Source organism: Anabrus simplex, chromosome 1 (assembly GCF_040414725.1).
Source record: "Anabrus simplex isolate iqAnaSimp1 chromosome 1, ASM4041472v1, whole genome shotgun sequence".
Taxonomy (NCBI): Eukaryota; Metazoa; Arthropoda; class Insecta; order Orthoptera; family Tettigoniidae; genus Anabrus; species Anabrus simplex.
In genome coordinates, this window is record NC_090265.1 from 1,176,751,010 (window position 1) to 1,176,770,617 (window position 19,608).

A 19,608-nucleotide genomic window follows, 5' to 3' on the forward strand; every position below is an offset into this window, starting at 1 on the left:
TCATGTTCTTTTTGGGGCAAAAACCTTTTCAAGCGCAATTGCAGCTGAGTAGGCATTCCACTTGTGTTCAGACTTCGCCGGGCTAGATGTCCAATCACTAGTTGATGAGACAAAGTTTTGAGGAAGATTCTCCTTCTTAGTGCTTCCAGTCCATTTCCAATCGAAATCACTTGGGAATTTATGCCGGCTATGTTCAGACAGGCAAAGAAAATTACCATCGGCCAGCGTCTTGTGTTCCGGCTCACATTGAAAGTTGCAGACATTTGGTCAGCTGTGTCAACTCCATCTTTGGTTATATTGTAGAATGTAATCCCTTCTGGCTTCTTCTGCACTCCAGTAGATTGATCAATGACATCAGTTTCACAAAGTGATGAAATGAGAATTACATATTTCCCTTTCTTTGGTATGTATGAAATCAAAGTGTTACCATTGTTGAATCCGAACAAGCTGCTATAATGATCCCTCCCTCTCACATTGACAAAACTAGGCGGCAACTGCTTTTAATTTTTCTTACTGTCCCAACATATGATAGCTTCTTCTCTTTCAAATCATTTACCAGATCAATGTCTGAAAACCAATTGTCACAGGTTATGTTACGCCCTGTCTCAAAAATAGGCTCAGCCAATCGTTTGACCACGTCACTTGGCTTATTGCTTACTTTATATGGCCCTTCAGGCTGTCTTCCTGCGTAAATTTCCATATTGTAGGTGTAGAACATTCTGGCATCAACAAGGGAAAATATCTTTATCCCATACTTGGTGGGTTTATATCGTATGTATTGTCTGAAACCGCACTTTCCAAGAAATCCTGGCAACATCTCATCGATTGTGACATTTTCTCCCGGAATGTAGTTCTTTTGACAGTTGTGAACAAAACAATCAAACACTTCACGGATTGGGCAAAGTCGATCATATTCTTTCCGTTGTGAACGGCTGGTACGATCGTCAAAACGAATACAACGTATGAGGAACTTGAACCGTTTTATACTCATCACGAGGCCAAATTTTTCAATCCCATCTCCTTCTGTTCCCCATAGTTCCTCCAGACTCTGACGGATTGCTCTGTAAGCTCCAGCCAGGTACAATAGACCAATGAATGCCCTAATTTCTATGAGGTCTGTTTCTCTGGCATCTCTATCTCTGGCAAATTTGGCTTTGACTGAGTCAATATATTGGTTGGTATATTTGACAATCAATTCCAAAATATCGGTATTGAACAAACATTCCCAACATTGTAATATGGTTTTACAATTTCTTGCATCTCCTTTTACACCTGGAAGGTGTGTAATGATGTTGTGACGTTGTGCACGACGAACAGCAGCCGGAGATGGCTTTTTGGTCCACTTTGTCTGTTTGTCTCTTCCAAGGAAAAAGGCATCCGGTATGTTCTCTTCTCCTTCGTCTTCCTCACCACTAGTCCCTCCTTCCTGTTCAGTTTCTGAGTCCACTTCACGTTCTTCAACCTCGTCCTCAGAAGGAATGTCGCTTTCTTCACCCAAGTCCTCAACTAAAGCAGGATCATCACTATTGTCCTCAAGGAGGATGCTTTGTATTTCCGCAACATCCTTGGGGTTGGAGACATTGGGCCATTTCAGCAGGAAATCTGAAACTAAAGATATAAATACTTAAATTAGTTATCGATGTAACGTTATCAGGCGCACTCGGCCTGAGAGGCCAGGTTCAGAATAGCACTTATTTCTAAAGGTATTGATGAATTTTCACACAGAACAAGCTTATTTCGAGTAAAATTAACCCTTGCAATAAAAATATACTGAAAAAACTCACCTTCAAAATTATGACGTAATCGGGCGCAGTCGGCCTCACAAGCCGCGGAAGTTACAGGCGTGCCGCATGGAGACTGGCAGTCAACTGAGGTACGGTGTCTTATACACTGCCACGAGTCAGGAAACTATTCGTTGGGGCGGCCTGCTGGGGAGTGGGGTGGAGGGAGGGCATGCCAAAACGTGTTTTCCTGGCCTCTCAGGCCAGGTGCGCCCGACGGAGGGTTAATCACCTTAATCCAATAACACACTTGCTTTGCAGTCCAGGATTTTCTATTATCTCTCAACAAGGCTACATAATGGCATGTTCCCTTTCTGAAGAACATCAAATGAACATCTCTTTGAAATCATTAATTTTATTATATACGCTAATTCCTTTCCTTATTCAAAGAATGTTTCAATTCATTAATGATGAAAAAACAGTTCTCTCAGAATCTTTATGCAGAATGTTTCCATACCAACAACAAAACCAACAATAACACAACACTATATTAAATAAACATATTACATTCATAGCCAGGGTTGTAGTTGTAACAGAAATAGGTTCCAGACTCACTGTAGAAATGAGAAAATTTAATATAAACATGCATGTAACGGGTTGCTTAGAAGGGGTTTGGACCAGTTAAAGCAGGAAGATAATGTATTGCATTACATTAGTTGTAAGTATTTAAATGTCTTAAATTACAACTATTTATTTTAAGAAAATGCAAAATCACAAGGGCAAGAGAACTGCACAGCATAACTATAGCAAAACATTAGAATTATTATTGTTTTTTGTTAAATGAAAGGTTAGTTGTGTAAGTTGTAACTGGTTTCCATATTAAGACATATTTACAACTAGTATATTAGTTACTGGTATATATCTTACTCATTTTTAGAGTATCTTGTAAATAATAATAATAATAATAATAATAATAATAATAATAATAATAATAATAATAATAATGTAGGGTCCTGAATGGCAACTCTCTGCCTATATTCAGAGAATTTAATACATTACAGATATAACCTAATGTACATTCCAGATATACCGTACTTTGCATCAGAGTAACCTAAAGAGAGGTTTGAAAGGTGTGTGAAATACTGTACTTTAATGATTTTTTGGATCTATTCAGTAGAGCAAAATGGGTAAATTTTTAAGATGGATGTGTAATTGTTGAGGTTGTTTTGGTTGGCTTCTTTTGTAATGTGTATTTCTACTGCCTCCTTTATAGTTAATGATCTGCTTTAATTTCAATAAGTAAAATTAATAGATCTGTGTTGATATCTGTGAAATGGTGAGAATTGACTTTTATACAACATAATACAGTAGAATCTCAATCATCCATCTCTCGATTAACCATAGATTATCTGGCACTTTCCATTTCTTAATCAATCATCAATCAATCAATCAATCAATCAATCAATCAATCAATCAATCAATCAATCAATACTGATCTGCATTTAGGGCAGTCGCCCAGGTGGCAGATTCCCTATCTGTTGCTTTCCTAGCCTTTTCCTAAATGATTTCAAAGAAATTGGAAATTTATTCAACATCTCCCTTGGTTATTCCAATCCCTAACACCCCTTCCTATAAATGAATATTTGCACCAGTTTGTCCTCTTGAATTCCAACTTTATCTTCATATTGTGATCTTTCCTACTTTTATAAACGGCATTCAAACTTATTCGTCTACTAATGTCATTCCACGCCATCTATCCGCTAACAGCTCGGAACATACCACTTAATTAAAAGAAATAAGTTTCATAATGATAGATCCGTATTGAACTGTGATTACAATAGAGTAAACTAATATATTATTATTGGTCCACCTTTTCAATACAAAAAGAAAATTACATAGGGACTAGTTTCGACCTAGTAATAGGTCATCATCAGCCTGAAGTAAATTAAAGCGTAAATATCGAAGAAAAACATAAACAATGTAAACACAAGTACAGTCTTTTTAAAGGTACATACCATGTGGGAATTTGAGTAGAGATATATTAAAAATAATAACTCTTCCAATTGACGAAGCACTGAGCGGAAGTTATATAAAGTTCGGTGTGCCGTATATTATAAAAGACCACTGTGCACTAAATGATGTAATAAAGAAGAAGAGTAGGTTGAATGCTGGCTTCTCTTTAGCTGTTGTATATTCGAAGAAGATTACGTCGTATTTTGTAAGGTATTGAAAGACGTCAAAATACATGGATGTTGGAAAGGCTCTTCATTTTTTGGAACAAGGCAATTGTTGCGCGAGGAGGCTTAGGAAACCAGAGAAGCGCTATATTATGTTAAAAAATAGAGATCCTTAAAAAAGTTCCGTGCGTCGTATAAATTGTGGAAATGGAAATCGAAAAAACTTGGTTCTTAAGCGATAATGTTGTTCATTCAGAGATCAATTGAAAATAAAGAATCGTAACATTGTCTTCTCAAGATGTTTACAAAGTAGAATTAATAGACGATGCGAAGTATGATACTAGGAGAAAGCTCTTCTGCTTCTAGAATCTTGAAGGACGATGGATGTTTCACGAGGTGGAATAACATATATGGAGTTAAATAAAGGTGGATATAAATTCGCAGTTCAATGCGGACCATAAATTTGATTCTGAATAAAAGACAGTAAGATTTTTTATTTTTTTTATTTAGCTGAAGAGAGAAACGGAGGTAGGTAAGGATCGAAGGAAAATTTTTGAGGAGGTGAAGGAAGGAAAATAAAGGTATGAGTTTTTTTTATAATTAGCTGAAGAGAGAAACGAAGGTAGGTAAGGATCGAAGGAAAATTTTTGAGGAGGTGAAGGAAGGAAAAATAAAGGTATGAGATTTTTTTTTTTATTAGATGAAGAGAGAAACGGAGGTAGGTAAGGATCGAAGGAAAAATTTTTGAGGAGGTGAAGGAAGGAAAATAAAGGTATGAGGTTTTTTTTTTTTTTTTTTTTTTAGCTGAAGAGAGAAACGGAGGTAGGTAAGGATCAAAGGAAAATTTTTGAGGAGGTGAAGGAAGGAAAATAAAGGTAGAGATTTTTTTTTTTTTTTAGCTGAAGAGAGAAACGGAGGTAGGTAAGGATCAAAGGAAAATTTTAGAGGAGGTGAAAGAAGGAAAATAAAGGTATGAGGTTTGGTTTTTTTTTTTAAGGTGGGGCTGAGGGATGTGGGAATATGGAAGAATGATTAAGAAAAGTAGTAAAAATAGAATGAACAATCGGACCTTTAATATTAGGTTTTGATTGTCTGAAAAGTTGAATTAGCAGGTCAAAAAGAATGTTTGATTTATCGGAAATGTCATTGAGATTGAAATTGGGATTGAAATATTGGTCTAAATTTATAAAGCAATTCTCTGTTATGTTAAGGAGGGGTCCTTTATTCATAATTTTGAGAATTATCATATCTTGTTTAATGTCAGTAAATTTATGATTATAATCATTCATGTGTTGACCAACTGCAGAAAATTTATTGTGTTTTTGGGCATTGACATGTTCAAGGTATCGTATTTTAAAGCTTCTTCCTGTTTGTCCAATATAAGAAGAATTGCAGCTGTTGCATTTGAACCTATATACACAACTCATCATCTATTAATAGAACTGATCCTTTTTCAAAATCTGGTGTATATAGGTTCAAATGCAACAGCTGCAATTCTTCTTATATCGGACAAACAGGAAGAAGCTTTAAAATACGATACCTTGAACATGTCAATGCCCAAAAACACAATAAATTTTCTGCAGTTGGTCAACACATGAATGATTATAATCATAAATTTACTGACATTAAACAAGATATGACAATTCTCAAAATTATGAATAAAGGACCCCTCCTTAACATAACAGAGAATTGCTTTATAAATTTAGACCAATATTTCAATCCCAATTTCAATCTCAATGACATTTCCGATAAATCAAACATTCTTTTTGACCTGCTAATTCAACTTTTCAGACAATCAAAACCTAATATTAAAGGTCCGATTGTTCATTCTATTTGTACTACTTTTCTTAATCATTCTTCCATATTCCCACATCCCTCAGCCCCACCTTAAAAAAAAAAAAAAACCTCATACCTTTATTTTCCTTCCTTCACCTCCTCAAAAATTTTCCTTTGATCCTTACCTACCTCCGTTTCTCTCTTCAGCTAAAAAAAAAAAAAAAAAACCTCATACCTTTATTTTCCTTCCTTCACCTCCTCAAAAATTTTTCCTTCGATCCTTACCTACCTCCGTTTCTCTCTTCATCTAATAAAAAAAAAATCTCATACCTTTATTTTTCCTTCCTTCACCTCCTCAAAAATTTTCCTTCGATCCTTACCTACCTTCGTTTCTCTCTTCAGCTAATTATAAAAAAAACTCATACCTTTATTTTCCTTCCTTCACCTCCTCAAAAATTTTCCTTCGATCCTTACCTACCTCCGTTTCTCTCTTCAGCTAAATAAAAAAAATAAAAAATCTTACTGTCTTTTATTCAGAATCAAATTTATGGTCCGCATTGAACTGCGAATTTATATCCACCTTTATTTAACTCCATATATGTTATTCCACCTCGTGAAACATCCATCGTCCTTCAAGATTCTAGAAGCAGAAGAGCTTTCTCCTAGTATCATACTTCGCATCGTCTATTAATTCTACTTTGTAAACATCTTGAGAAGACAATGTTACGATTCTTTATTTTCAATTGATCTCTGAATGAACAACATTATCGCTTAAGAACCAAGTTTTTTCGATTTCCATTTCCACAATTTATACGACGCACGGAACTTTTTTAAGGATCTCTATTTTTTACCATAATATAGCGCTTCTCTGGTTTCCTAAGCCTCCTCGCGCAACAATTGCCTTGTTCCAAAAAATGAAGAGCCTTTCCAACATCCATGTATTTTGACGTCTTTCAATACCTTACAAAATACGACGTAATCTTCTTCGAATATACAACAGCTAAGGAGAAGCCAGCATTCAACCTACTCTTCTTCTTTATTACATCATTTAGTGCACAGTGGTCTTTTATAATATACGGCGCACCGAACTTTATATAACTTCCGCTCAGTGCTTCGTCAATTGGAAGAGTTATTATTTTTAATATATCTCTACTCAAATTCCCACATGGTATGTACCTTTAAAAAGACTGTACTTGTGTTTACATTGTTTATGTTTTTCTTCGATATTTACGCTTTAATTTACTTCAGGCTGATGATGACCTATTACTAGGTCGAAACTAGTCCCTATGTAATTTTCTTTTTGTATTGAAAAGGTGGACCAATAATAATATATTAGTTTACATACCACTTAGTCGAGCAGCTCTTCTTCTTTCTCTCAATTCTTCCCAACCCAAACTTTGCAACATTTTTGTAACACTACTCTTTTGTCGGAAATCGCCCAGAAAAAATCGAGCTGCTTTTCTTTGGATTTTTTCCAATTCTTGAATCAGGTAATTCTGGTGAGGGTCCCATACACTGGAACCATACTCTAGTTGGGGTCTTACCAGAGACTTATATGCCCTCTCCTTTACATCCTTACTACAACCCCTAAACACCCTCATAACCATGTGCAGAGATCTGTACCCTTTATTTACAATCCCATTTATGCGATTACCCCAATGAAGGTCTTTCCTTATATTAACACCTAGATACTTACAATGATCCCCAACAGGAACTTTCACCCCATCAACGCAGTAATTAAAACTGAGAGGACTTTTTCTATTTGTGAAACTCACAACCTGACTTTTAACCTCGTTTATCAACATACCATTGCCTGCTGTCCATCTCACAACATTATCCAGGTCACGTTGCAGTTGCTAACAATCTTGTAAATTATTTATTACTCTATACAGAATAACATCATCCGCAAAAAGCCTTACCTCCGATTCCACTCCTTTACTCATATCATTTATATATATAAGAAAACATAAAGGTCCAATAATACTGCCTTGAGGAATTCCCCTCTTAATTATTACAGGGTCAGATAAAGCTTCACCTACTCTAATAATCTGAGATCTATTTTCTAGAAATATAGCAACCCATTCAGTCACTCTTTTGTCTAGTCCAATTGCACTCATTTTTGCCAGTAGTCTCCCATGATCCAACCTATCAAATGCTTTAGACAGGTCAATCGCAATACAGTCCATTTCATCTCCTGAATTCAAGATATCTACTATATCTTGCTCGAATCCTACAAGTTGAGCTTCAGTGGAATAACCTTTCCTAAAACCGAACTGCCTTCTATCGAACCAGTTATTAATTTTCAAACATGTCTAATGTAATCAAAAAGAATGCCTTCCCAAAGCTTACATACAATGCATGTCAAACTTACTGGCGTGTAATTTTCAGCTTTATGTCTATCACCCTTTCCTTTATACACAGGGGCTGCTATAGCAACTCACCATTCATTTGGTATAGCTCCTTCAAGCAAACAATAATCAAATAAGTATTTCAGATATGGTACTATATCCCAACCCATTGCCTTTAGTATATCCCCAGAAATCTGATCAATTCCAGCTGCTTTTCTTCTTTTCAAATTTTGTATCTTATTGTAAATGTCATTGTTATCATATGTAAATTTTATTACTTCTTTGGCCTTAGTCTCCTCCTCTATCTCGACATCATCCTTGTAACCAACAATCTTTACATACTGCTGACTGAATACTTCTGCCTTTTGAAGATCCTCACATTCACACTCTCCTTGTTCATTAATGATTCCTGGAATGTCCTTCTTGGAACCTGTTTCTGCCTTAAGTACCTATACATACCCCTCCATTTTTCACTCAAATTTGTATGACCACCAATTATGCTTGCCATCATGTTATCCGTAGCTGACTTCTTTGCTAGATTCAATTTCCGAGTAAGTTCCTTCAATTTCTCCTTACTTCCATAACCATTTCTAACTCTATTTTATTCCAACCTGCACCTCCCTCTTAGTCTTTTTACTTCTCTGTTATAATATAGTGAATCTTTACCATTCCTTACCACCTTTAAAGGTACAAACCTATTTTCACATTCCTCAACAATTGCTTTAAACCCATCCCAGAGTCTGTTCACATTTTTATTTACAGTTTTCCACCGATCATAGTTACTTTTTAGAAACTGCCTCATGCCTGCTTTATCAGCCATATGGTACTGCCTAACAGTCCTACTTTTAAGACCTTCCTTTCTATCACATTTATTTTTAACTACCACAAAAACAGCTTCATGATCACTAATACCATCTATTACTTCAGTTTCCCTATAGAGCTCATCTGGTTTTATCAGCACCACATCCAGGATATTTTTCCCTCTGGTTGGTTCCATCACTTTCTGAATCTGCTGTCCTTCCCATATTAACTTATTTGCCATTTGTTGGTCATGCTTCCTGTCGTTCGCATTTCCTTCCCAATTGACATCTGGCAAATTCAGATCTCCCGCTACAATCACATTTCTTTCCATGTCGTTTCCCACATAGATGACTATCCTATCAAATAATTCCGAATCCGCATCAGTGCCACCCTTTCCTGATCTGTACACTCCAAATATATCAAGTTGCCTATTATCTTTAGAAATGAGCCTTACACCTAGAATTTCATGTGTCTCATCTTTAACTTTTTCGTAGCTTACAAATTCTTCTTTCACCAGAATGAACACTCCCCCTCTCACCATTCCTATTCTATCTCTACGATACACACTCCAGTGCCGTGAGAAAATTTCTGCATCCATTATATCACTTCTCAGCCATGATTCAACTCCTATTACAATATCTGGTAAATATATATCTATTAAATTACTTTATTCTATTCCTTTCTTTACAATACTTCTACAGTTCAACACTAACAATTTTATGTCATCCCTACTTGATTTCCAGTTCCCTGTTCCCTTATCACCGCTCCCTAGGCCATCCCGTTTCCCTGAATGTACCTCCCTATTACCCTTCCAAACAAATTTCCTAACTTATACGTACCACTGCGGTTTAAATGAAGGCCATCCGAGCGCAGATCCCTATCTCCTACCCACCCATTAGGATCTAGAATTTTCACTCCCAGTTTCCCACATACCCACTCCATAGTCTCATTTAAATCCCCAATTACCCTCCAGTCAGTATCCCTCCTACACAGTATTCCACTAATAACAATCTCCGCTTTCTTAAACTTCACCCGTGCTGCATTTACCAGATCCCACACATCTCCAACTATGTTGGTACTTATATCAGCTTGCCTTACGTTGTTGGTACCAACGTGAAACACTACCACCTTCTCCTTCCCCTCCTCCCTCTTTTCTACTTTCCTCAACATCTGCCTCAACCTAATTCCTGGATAACATTCTACCCTGGTTCCCTTTCCTCCACACACTTTCCCCACGTGTCTAACGATGGAATCCCCCATGACCAGAGCCTCAACCCTACCCACCTCATTTGATCCCCTCCCCTCCTGGTCAGTCCTATCTTTCCTGATAGCTGCAGAAGCTACTTCCTCCTCCCTTTTCTCCTTCCCATGACCCTGTTCCACCTGTCTTTTCCTATCATCTACTCTACATTTCCCTTTCCTACCTTTTCCCTTCCTCCTACTTCCACACATCTCAGCAACAGTTCCCTGTCCCTCATCTTCCCTCTGTTGTTCTACGTGGAGTGACTCGTACCGATTTTGCACAGACACCTGTCCTGAATTCTGATCCTGAATAGAGCCCTTAGCCTGCAATCTCCTTCCCCTTAGAACATTAGACCACCTGTCTTCTACAACTCCTCCCTTTCCTTCCCCTCCCTCTTGTACACCTAATGTAACCTGTACATTGTTTGAGGGAGTCCTATCTTCCTTCCTGTCTTCTGTGAGAATCGTAATTATCTCCTTCAAACTTTCCAACTCCTCAGTAACCCCAGGAAAATTTCTATGTGCCTGCTAGAATATTATAAATCATTGCATCAAAAAGGGGCCCTATGTAAAACTTCAGTTGCTATTCACAAGAGGTGATATACTCATCTGTTGAGTGAATGGAAGTTTTATTCGCTAATGTTAAGACCAGCCTACCGAGCACCACTGATCATCGATGAAAATTTTAAAAGTCTATCACAAGTTTGCATCTAATCAAGTACAGTATAATCAATTTAGTTTTCATTTTGAGGATATATGTTTTCTGCAACAGAGTGTGTTCAAAACGAGTTATTAAGAGAAAGCACATAATGTTGGACACTGAAACAAAAATAATCAAAATGTTCAAAAACAGCAAATTGGTGGCTAATTTGACAAATTTGACAAATGAATGTCAGAATTCTAACAATATGAGACAATGTAGAAACTCAGAACAATATCCTGAAGTTTGCCTCATTTTCCAGCAGTCTATATGGACTCTGAAGAGGAAAGGCATCAAGCCATCTAGCTTAAAGTTTCTGGATGATGCGTTTCTGGATGACGCATTGTTTCAGAGGTTACAGCAGAAATGAAGTGAAGGTGCACCCATCTATCCATCCTTATAAAACAAGCCCATGTTTTTCATTAAAAAATTAACCTACAAAATGAACTTCAGCAGAAATCCGTGCTATTACCTGCGTGATCTGTGTCACATAGCTGTAAGCTTGCAATTGGGATATGGGGGGTTTGAACCCCACTGTCAGCAGCCCTGAAGATGTTTGGCCATGGTTTCCCATTCTCACACCAGGCAAATGCTGAGGCTTTACCACTGGGCGAGTTGCCCATGCGGTTAGGGTTGCGCAGCTGTGAGCTTGCATCCGGGAGATAGTGGGTTTGAACCCCACTGTCGGTAGCCCTGAAGATGGTTTTCCATGGTTTCCCATTTTCACACCAGGCAAATGCTGGGGCTGTACCTTAATTAAGGCCACAGCTGATTCCTTCCTACTTCTAGATCTTTCCTATCCCATCGTCGCCATAAGTCCTATTTGTGTCGGTGCGACATAAAGCAAGTTGTGAAAAAAAAAAAAGGGTGGGGATTTACCTTAATTAAGGCCATGGTCACTTTCTTCCTACACCTAACCCTTTCCTATCCCATCATCGACATAAGACCAATCTGTGATGGTGCAATGTAAACTAAACTGTAAAAAGGAAGGAAAAAATCAGCAAAAACCTTTATGCAGTTTATGGAGCAAGAATATGACACTTCAGTCTTGGACTTCAACTTGGAAAAAGAATTGCTGATGGTAAAGTTCAGAAGGAAGTTACAGAATTTTTAATAGGACTGCCAGATATTTTTTCATTAAAAGAGAAATTCCATACTTTTTAATATTTGAAATTTCTCATCCAAGATAGTTGGTTGTGTTATGAAAAATATTAAATGTTAAATATAACATAAAAACTTTGCAGTCTATCAAACACACAAAAATATCAAATAAATTGTAATACTATAAACATACCGTACCTGTAAAAACACACACACTATTATAAAAAGAATGACATATTTCGTTCTAAAAGAATATCCTCAGATTCTATCAAATCACTTAAGTCATGTGTATATATGTACAGTACAGTTTACATTGCGTAAACTTATCAATGATAGAGAGTTAGGTGCTAATATGTACAAGTATTGACAAATAAATATTCAGCATCACTGTACTAACATAATGAAAATCTTCTGTACTTATTTAGACTGTTGAAGTTTAGTCCATTGTCTCCAAACACTATTTCAGGACTGTGGTTATAGAGAAGCTAGTGGAAAGTTTTGGGCATAGCATACTGTTCTGTGGAGAGGGGAGGGGAAGCAGGGGAGGAGTGAGTGGAACATTATGGATTCTTCCTATTGGATAGGGGAAAGAAAGTTAATTCCTTCTCCATGTTATGATCTAGCATACTGTACCGTGGAGATGGAATGGAGAAGTAGGGGCAGAGCAAGTTCGGCCCCACGGTGTAGGGGGCAACGCGTCCGCCTGTCATCCAGCGGCCCTGGGTTCTATTCCCAGCTGGGTCAGGGGTTTTTGATTGTAAATGATTAATATCTCTGGCCTGGGGACTGGGTGTTTGTGTCGTCCTTAATGTTTCTTTCCTTACATTCAACACTTTACTCTTTCACAATTACAATTACACGTAGGCTCATATCGTATCTCTATCATTGACAAGTTTATGCAACATAAACAATACTGTAGATATATGTACATGATTTAAGTGATGATGATTTAAGGATGTTCTTGTAGAATGAAACATGTCATACCAGGTGAGGTGGCTGTGCAGTTAGGGACGCATGGCTGTGACACCAGCGGCGGATGTGAGATAGTGGGTTTGAATCTCACTGTCAGCAGCCCTGAAGATGGTTTTCCGTGGTTTCCCATTTTCACACCAGGCAAATGCTAGGGCTGTACCTTAATTAAGGCCATGGCCACTTCCTTCCAACTCCTAGGCCTTTCCTATCCCATTGTCGTCATAAGACCTATCTGTGTCGGTGCAACGTAAAGCCACTAGCAAGAAAAATAAAAGAAACATGTCTTCTTTGTATAATAGTGTGTGGTCTTTTTTTTATGTTTATGTTTATAGTAATTTGATATTTTTGTGTGTTTAACAGACTGGGAAGTTTTTATGTTACATTTTACTAAATCAACACTGGAAAGTATAGCTTCCTTCTTAACATATTAAATGTTATGAAAATTATATTAGTAGGCCTATACAATTGTATCAATAAAATGTATTTTTAATATTAGACTATTAAATTACTGTATTCCAAATTAGTGAAAATATACATTTACCAATGCACATAATACACAAAGATACAAGTTTTGCATATTTTTTTCCTCTGAGGCTGACTAATGTTCATGTCTTTCAGAAAACTTGGCATCACTCAAAATTTTTACATTGGATTTTACAATATTATAAAATTCCTTGCAGTCTAGTTTGGAATTTACACAGTTGCAATTCTGATTTCATTATACATGTGGACTGCTTGCTGACCATTTGTGATTCATCACACAAAAACATATTTGGTTATTTGTACCTAGTTCAGGATGTTATAACATAGAATCTATCATTCTAACAGAGTAGCCATAAATTGTTGTGGCAAATTAAAACTGCTGAACGTCAACTTTTATGACAGAGGAGAATTTGGGAAATACCAGTATTTGTCTTTAGTTGGAAAATGGAAAAATAGGCCACAGATATTGGAAATCTTGCCAAATCAGGAAATGTGGCAAACCTACTTCTTTAAATGAACACAAAAGTATGGTAAGAATAAATCAAGTGGACTGTCTTTCCCGATCATCTGTTCCTCCCCTCCCCTTCAGTTGAAGTTTTACTGTACATATCAATGTGAATGTTAATAATTTTTAAATTGCCATAGGCCCTAATCATAACCCAAATAATAGGATAATTTAATTTAATATGTTATGCAGGAAAGCCCTGGGCAACATGAAGAACTGTACTCGAGCTTTTGAAGACAGCTTACAACCTTGTCTCAGTGAAAGTGATATGAATGCAGTGAAGATCTACAACAAACTTCCTAAAACAGCGTTAGGCCACATGTGTACAAGTATTGGCCATTATATTGATGGTATGTTCTCTTATAAAATGTTCTCCTTTGTGATTTCATCAGTATTGAAATGCTTAATACTAAGTTTATTATGCTTTATCAGGAGACTATTGATTAACTCATAATATCTTAATGCTCATCCGACTAAACCTGAAACACGGACATGAAGTCTGTATGACCACGGTAGAAAGATAAACCGGTGTTGCTCTCTACTTATTACTTATAGGGTTTGTTTATTTATAGTAACCTTTCCCTCTTAGACTGGTCTATTAGCTATGTTATCTTTTCTTCCATTAGTGTCTTTGAATCTGCAATAATAAGGAGTTGTGTTTCATAGCTGTCTGTGTGACTATATGTCCACATTTTTTGCATTCAGTCAGTCGATAGTGTTCTGTATAGGCTAATAATATGAGCTAGCCAGCAGGTAATTCATTTCATGTTGAGTATGAAAAGCTGTTACAGAGTGGATTGAAGAAGATATGAGTGATGTGGAAGATGTTAATAATTAAACAGAAAGAGATCATAACACTGACACCAAGACATAAAGTGAAGAGGCCAGAGAAAATCTAAGTATTTTAGTGAACATTTTAGGTGGGACAGGTTATCTCTATTTATAGCTTTCCTTGTGCCTTGCATTTCAGTTGTTCTGTATCATGTATTTGTCATTATTATGGTGACTTAAATTATCTCACTAGCTACTCCCTGCCACTTAATAGAGGCTTATCAGTTCAAATGACAACTAAAATAGAGTTGAGAAAAATATTTTTTAGGAAAAATGAAAAATTTTAATTTTTGACATTTCTTTTTGGTCTGAAAAATCAAAATATAGGAATTTTAGTTTTAGGATAAGAAAAATCAAAGGTGATGTATGTTTTGTAGATGATGGGTTTAAAGTAGTCCAAGGTTTAGTAGGAATAATTGTAGAGGAAGACAGTATCCACAAAGCTGATATTAATCCTGGAGAAACAAGTAATGCCTACATAAAGTTTGTGATGGAAGATGGACTAATCACTGTTGCATCTACCAGTCCCCACCAAGCTTCTTCACTCCTCTAAAGGCTCCTTACATTAAGCTCCACATTCATTTATCTCAGATTAATACATTCTTCCTCACTAAAGATCTCATCTACTGATTTCATCTACTGACTCCTGTGCAAGAACTGACCTGTTTTCTATATTGGACTTACTTTCACATCCTGGACCATTTGAAGAAATAATGATGAAAACACATGCAAACAACACAGTGACTGCCTGCCTAGTTCTTTGCACACCTATCTCACAACTCTACTGAAACAATATAGCACACTATGGTATTTTATTCTTGAGTACAGACCTGATTCAAATCAGAGTAGATGGTATTTCAACCTAAGCAATTCTTTTATACTTCTCTGTCTAGCCCTTCACTAATAAGCCTTTTTGTCCAATGAAGTCCTTTGTGTCGCTGGTTGATGTGAAATTATTTGCTATGATTGTGTACTTCATATCTGTCTTCATGTCTACTGGTAAATTGCTCATCATTACGTTACTTTTCCCCTCTTTATATTGATCATTAGACTATACCTTTCTGAACTCTGGTAAAAGTATGAAAGAATTACTCATATTAATCATGCTCTTAATGCAGCAAAGTGTTGGTTCAAGGTAAATAGTTTTCTCCTAAATGATGACAAACTGAAGCCTAAAAAATGGAAAGTGAACTGAAATTGGTCAACCTATTGGGCATAAATCTAGAATCATGCTGCATATCATAATCCTGTGTTCTGATCTTCATAATTTGAAAAACTTTCTTACAAAATCTTAAGTTTGTGATCCATATTTTATCCTTTTCCAAAGTATTTTGAATGATAAAATACATTTTATGGGTAACAATACATTTGTTATCAATGTCTAATCATATAATTGCCTATGTGACTTCAAATTTTTACTGTAAACCTCTCTTCATCAAACTTCCAATTTATCTAAAAATAAATCTAATAATGAATTACCCTCCTTTCAGAGAACCATACACTCGCATAATATCAGATTTTTATAGCTTATTAATTTTACTGGATATGAAATAATAAAAGACAGAACTCTTATATCATTTTAGAAGTAATGCTTTATAAAACAACTGAACAAATCTTCAAAAAACAACTACTTTTAAGCACACATGGATATTAAAAGTCATCAAAAATTTACATTTTGTTTCTTCACTTCTTTAAATAGAGTAAGTTTTCCTTGATCTTCTGTATATATCCCAGCAACATAAGTGTATTTTAAATGGCTGTTTAAATATGGCAGTGTCACTGAAGAGAAAACTATAATGACATATTTTACATTCAGCTGCTACGGTTTACTTGTATTGCATGTACATATACATCACAACACTATTTCAAAAGAGACTATTTGAGGTACAGCTTACACATACCACAGATTTTGAAAGCGAACACTCTCTTATACCGGGGAGCAATCAGTTGGGCAATGCCGGCCAAGCGAAGCCACATCCAAATGCAAGCAATTACACATGAGGAGAATTCAAAAATACTGATCTCCAATATCCTTGTGCGTCACTCTCTTGCAGCTCTCTAACCCATACCACTACCAGAAGGTCCAGCATCTCCAAAAAGTGGATTACCCACCACGAGCTGAATTCTGTACCTGGTTCTTACAATGATGTGAACATACAGACTTTCTGCACAAAGATGAGACACCTTTTACCAAGAAGGGTAACTTTAATTTTCACAATGTCCACATTTGCGTCATATCTCAAGGTTATTTTCAACAAATCTTAATTTGCTGCATTCTCTGACAGAGCTTCTGAATGACATTCTATTACAGAAGCAGATGTGGTTTTTGCACAATGGGGTACAACTTCACATCAGTATGAAAATTTGTTGATTTCTAGACCACCATTTCCCAAATCGTTGTATTGATCAGTCTGAATCTCTTATAGAACTATTTAAAATAGTTTTACTTGAGTCCGCCTTGTCAATACACCTTATAATGAAAGAAAACTATTTATTTTACCATACATGTTTCGGGAAGTCATCCATTCCCTTCATCAGTGGTCAGATCAACAGTTGGTCAGTATGGTCGAGTCAGCTGGCAATTTCTTATTTATCTGCAAATAAATTGTACATAGAATGCATGTTTATTTATGTAATTTATTGCATTTAATTTTATAATTCTGAACAATGTTCATTGGTTTCAATGGACTTCTTATCAACAGAGTTGAATACTGAGGAAAACAACACCTGCCTAGAGAATCAGATTAATAACCTGGATACCTGCGGAATATCTCTCCTGGAAGAGGCTCGTCGATTGGACAAGACAATGTTGGCTTTACCAAGGTTTCTCCAAAGTCATAATGGCTGCAGGTACAGTATACAGAGAATAAGTAATAATGTTATTAGTTTTATATCACACTAACTAATTTTACAACTGTTTGGAGTGGAATAGGTGTCACATTTTCTAGCCACAATGTTGGCAATAGGCACAAGATATCAAGTGTTCAAGTGTTCCTGTTTCAGTGATATTGTCCTGTAGATGATCATGTGATTTTAATTCTGTCTGTTTGTTGAGAATGATGGTGCTTTGCAATATAGAGTGTGATTGTATATTTCACATTGTTCTGGAATTTTAACCCTTAGGGCCGCTTGACTTGATGTTAGCATATCCTTGTCCTGTGTCTATTAATTTGTTAAGAAGGAAGCCATACTTTCCAGTGTCGACTTAGTAAAACGTAACATTAAAAACTTTCCAGTCTGTCAACACATAACAATTTCAATACAAATTATAACACTATAAACATACCTGTAAAAAATACACACTATTACCGGTATACAAAGAATGACATGTTTTTTCTACAAGAACATCCTCAGATTCTATCAAGTCACTTAAAACATGCATATATATGTACAGTATTGTTTACATTGCATAAACTTATCAATGATAGAGAATCAGGTGATAATATGAACAAGTATTGACAAATAATGATTTACAAGTATTAACATAAAGGAAAACTTCTGTACTTATCTAGAATGCTGATGCTAAGTTCAAACACTATTTCAGGACTGTGGTCATGGAGAGGCAAATGGAAAGTTTTGGGCATAGCATAATGTTCGCAATCAGCAATTTCTTATTTATACAGTTCTAGTTCTGTGAGGTTAGCTCCTTGTGATGCAGGCTGGGCTGGAGGTATTCTCTGTGACAATTTCCCTTCAGTGAAATTATGTTTTTTTAAGTGCCTGATCATCCCAGAAATATTTGTGCTGACATATCTTACTTCTTTTGAATAAACAATGCAGCTATGTGGCATCTCTTCAAAATAACCTACATCCACAATTTACATTGCATTACAGACATCGTCTTGAAGTTGTCATGTACATTTAGACACAATTACACATTGCACCATCATATACCAAAGTACCTAATTATGATGAAAATATTCTATAACATTGTAAGGAATTAATTTCCTTGTGACCAAAATATTGTCATAGGTAATAAATTTCATATTATTCCATACTGAAGGGCAACATAATGTAAAACAAGAGCTAAAAAGTTTCTACCTATTCAATACTATTTATTGTAATCTAAAAACAGTTACATATATTTGATACTAGTTTCAGTAAACACAAGCAGTAGTTATATAATACTGAATGTGAGGTCTGATAACGATTAACACCTACCTGTTAACCCCTTAAGCGGGGAGCTCGGTACACACTAGCTCACTCTCAGGTGGGGAGCGATTTCCCTGATTGAAGAAAATATTTAATTACTTGATTAAAAACAATCTTAGACTAAAATGAACTATTGAAGGGCCAAAAGAGAAATATTTACTTGAATATAATGTATTTAATTCTTGAAAAATTCTATTATTTTAATCTTTCAATACTTTGTGCAAAAACATACTAAGTGCCTTCACACTGTGATATTAAGATTGCTTCTTCCTAACAGCAAAGCTCTGGTTTTTGTTTATAGAGTAACTTTCACCTGAATATTTTACACAGTTTACTATCAATCTCTGCATGGAAATAAATGTTTCTGTATATGTAAATTGTAGATTTACAAAGTTTACATATACTTAAAAGATGTACAATGGAATAAATTATAACACTCATGAAATTTTCTGTTATGTTGGTTAGCACTTTCAAGGGATCAAGTTTATATAGCCTCCCTTCAATTACTAAGTGACATAAACAGACTATATTACTCTACAATACAGGTAATATTTACAGTATTTACAGTCTTCACAGTGTTATGTCTTTTACAGCTGTTCATTATGATACACACGGAAGCAGGTCATGTTATATAACCTGTCTCGCCTTCGCATAATTTATATAATTCCATTCTGAAACGCGATCCTTTTCTTGTTATGTAAACTTTCCATCCTAGACACCCTTTCTATAGCAAGAGGTTCTCATCAATTGACATTTTGCCATCAGGGGTATAAGCTTCCGAAAATGTTGCTAACAGGTG

The 19,608-nt window shown here is 36.0% G+C and overlaps 1 protein-coding gene across 1 annotated transcript in view; it reads left to right on the forward strand.

Moving 5' to 3' along the window:
* Positions 1-19,608, forward strand: part of LOC136877289 (uncharacterized) — a 107,391-nt gene that overhangs the window by 76,867 nt on the left and 10,916 nt on the right. The window contains exons 5-6 of the mRNA XM_068225438.1: positions 14,019-14,176; positions 17,360-17,507. Of these exons, the coding sequence (XP_068081539.1) occupies positions 14,019-14,176; positions 17,360-17,507 (306 nt within the window). The remainder of the gene's footprint in view (positions 1-14,018; positions 14,177-17,359; positions 17,508-19,608) is intronic.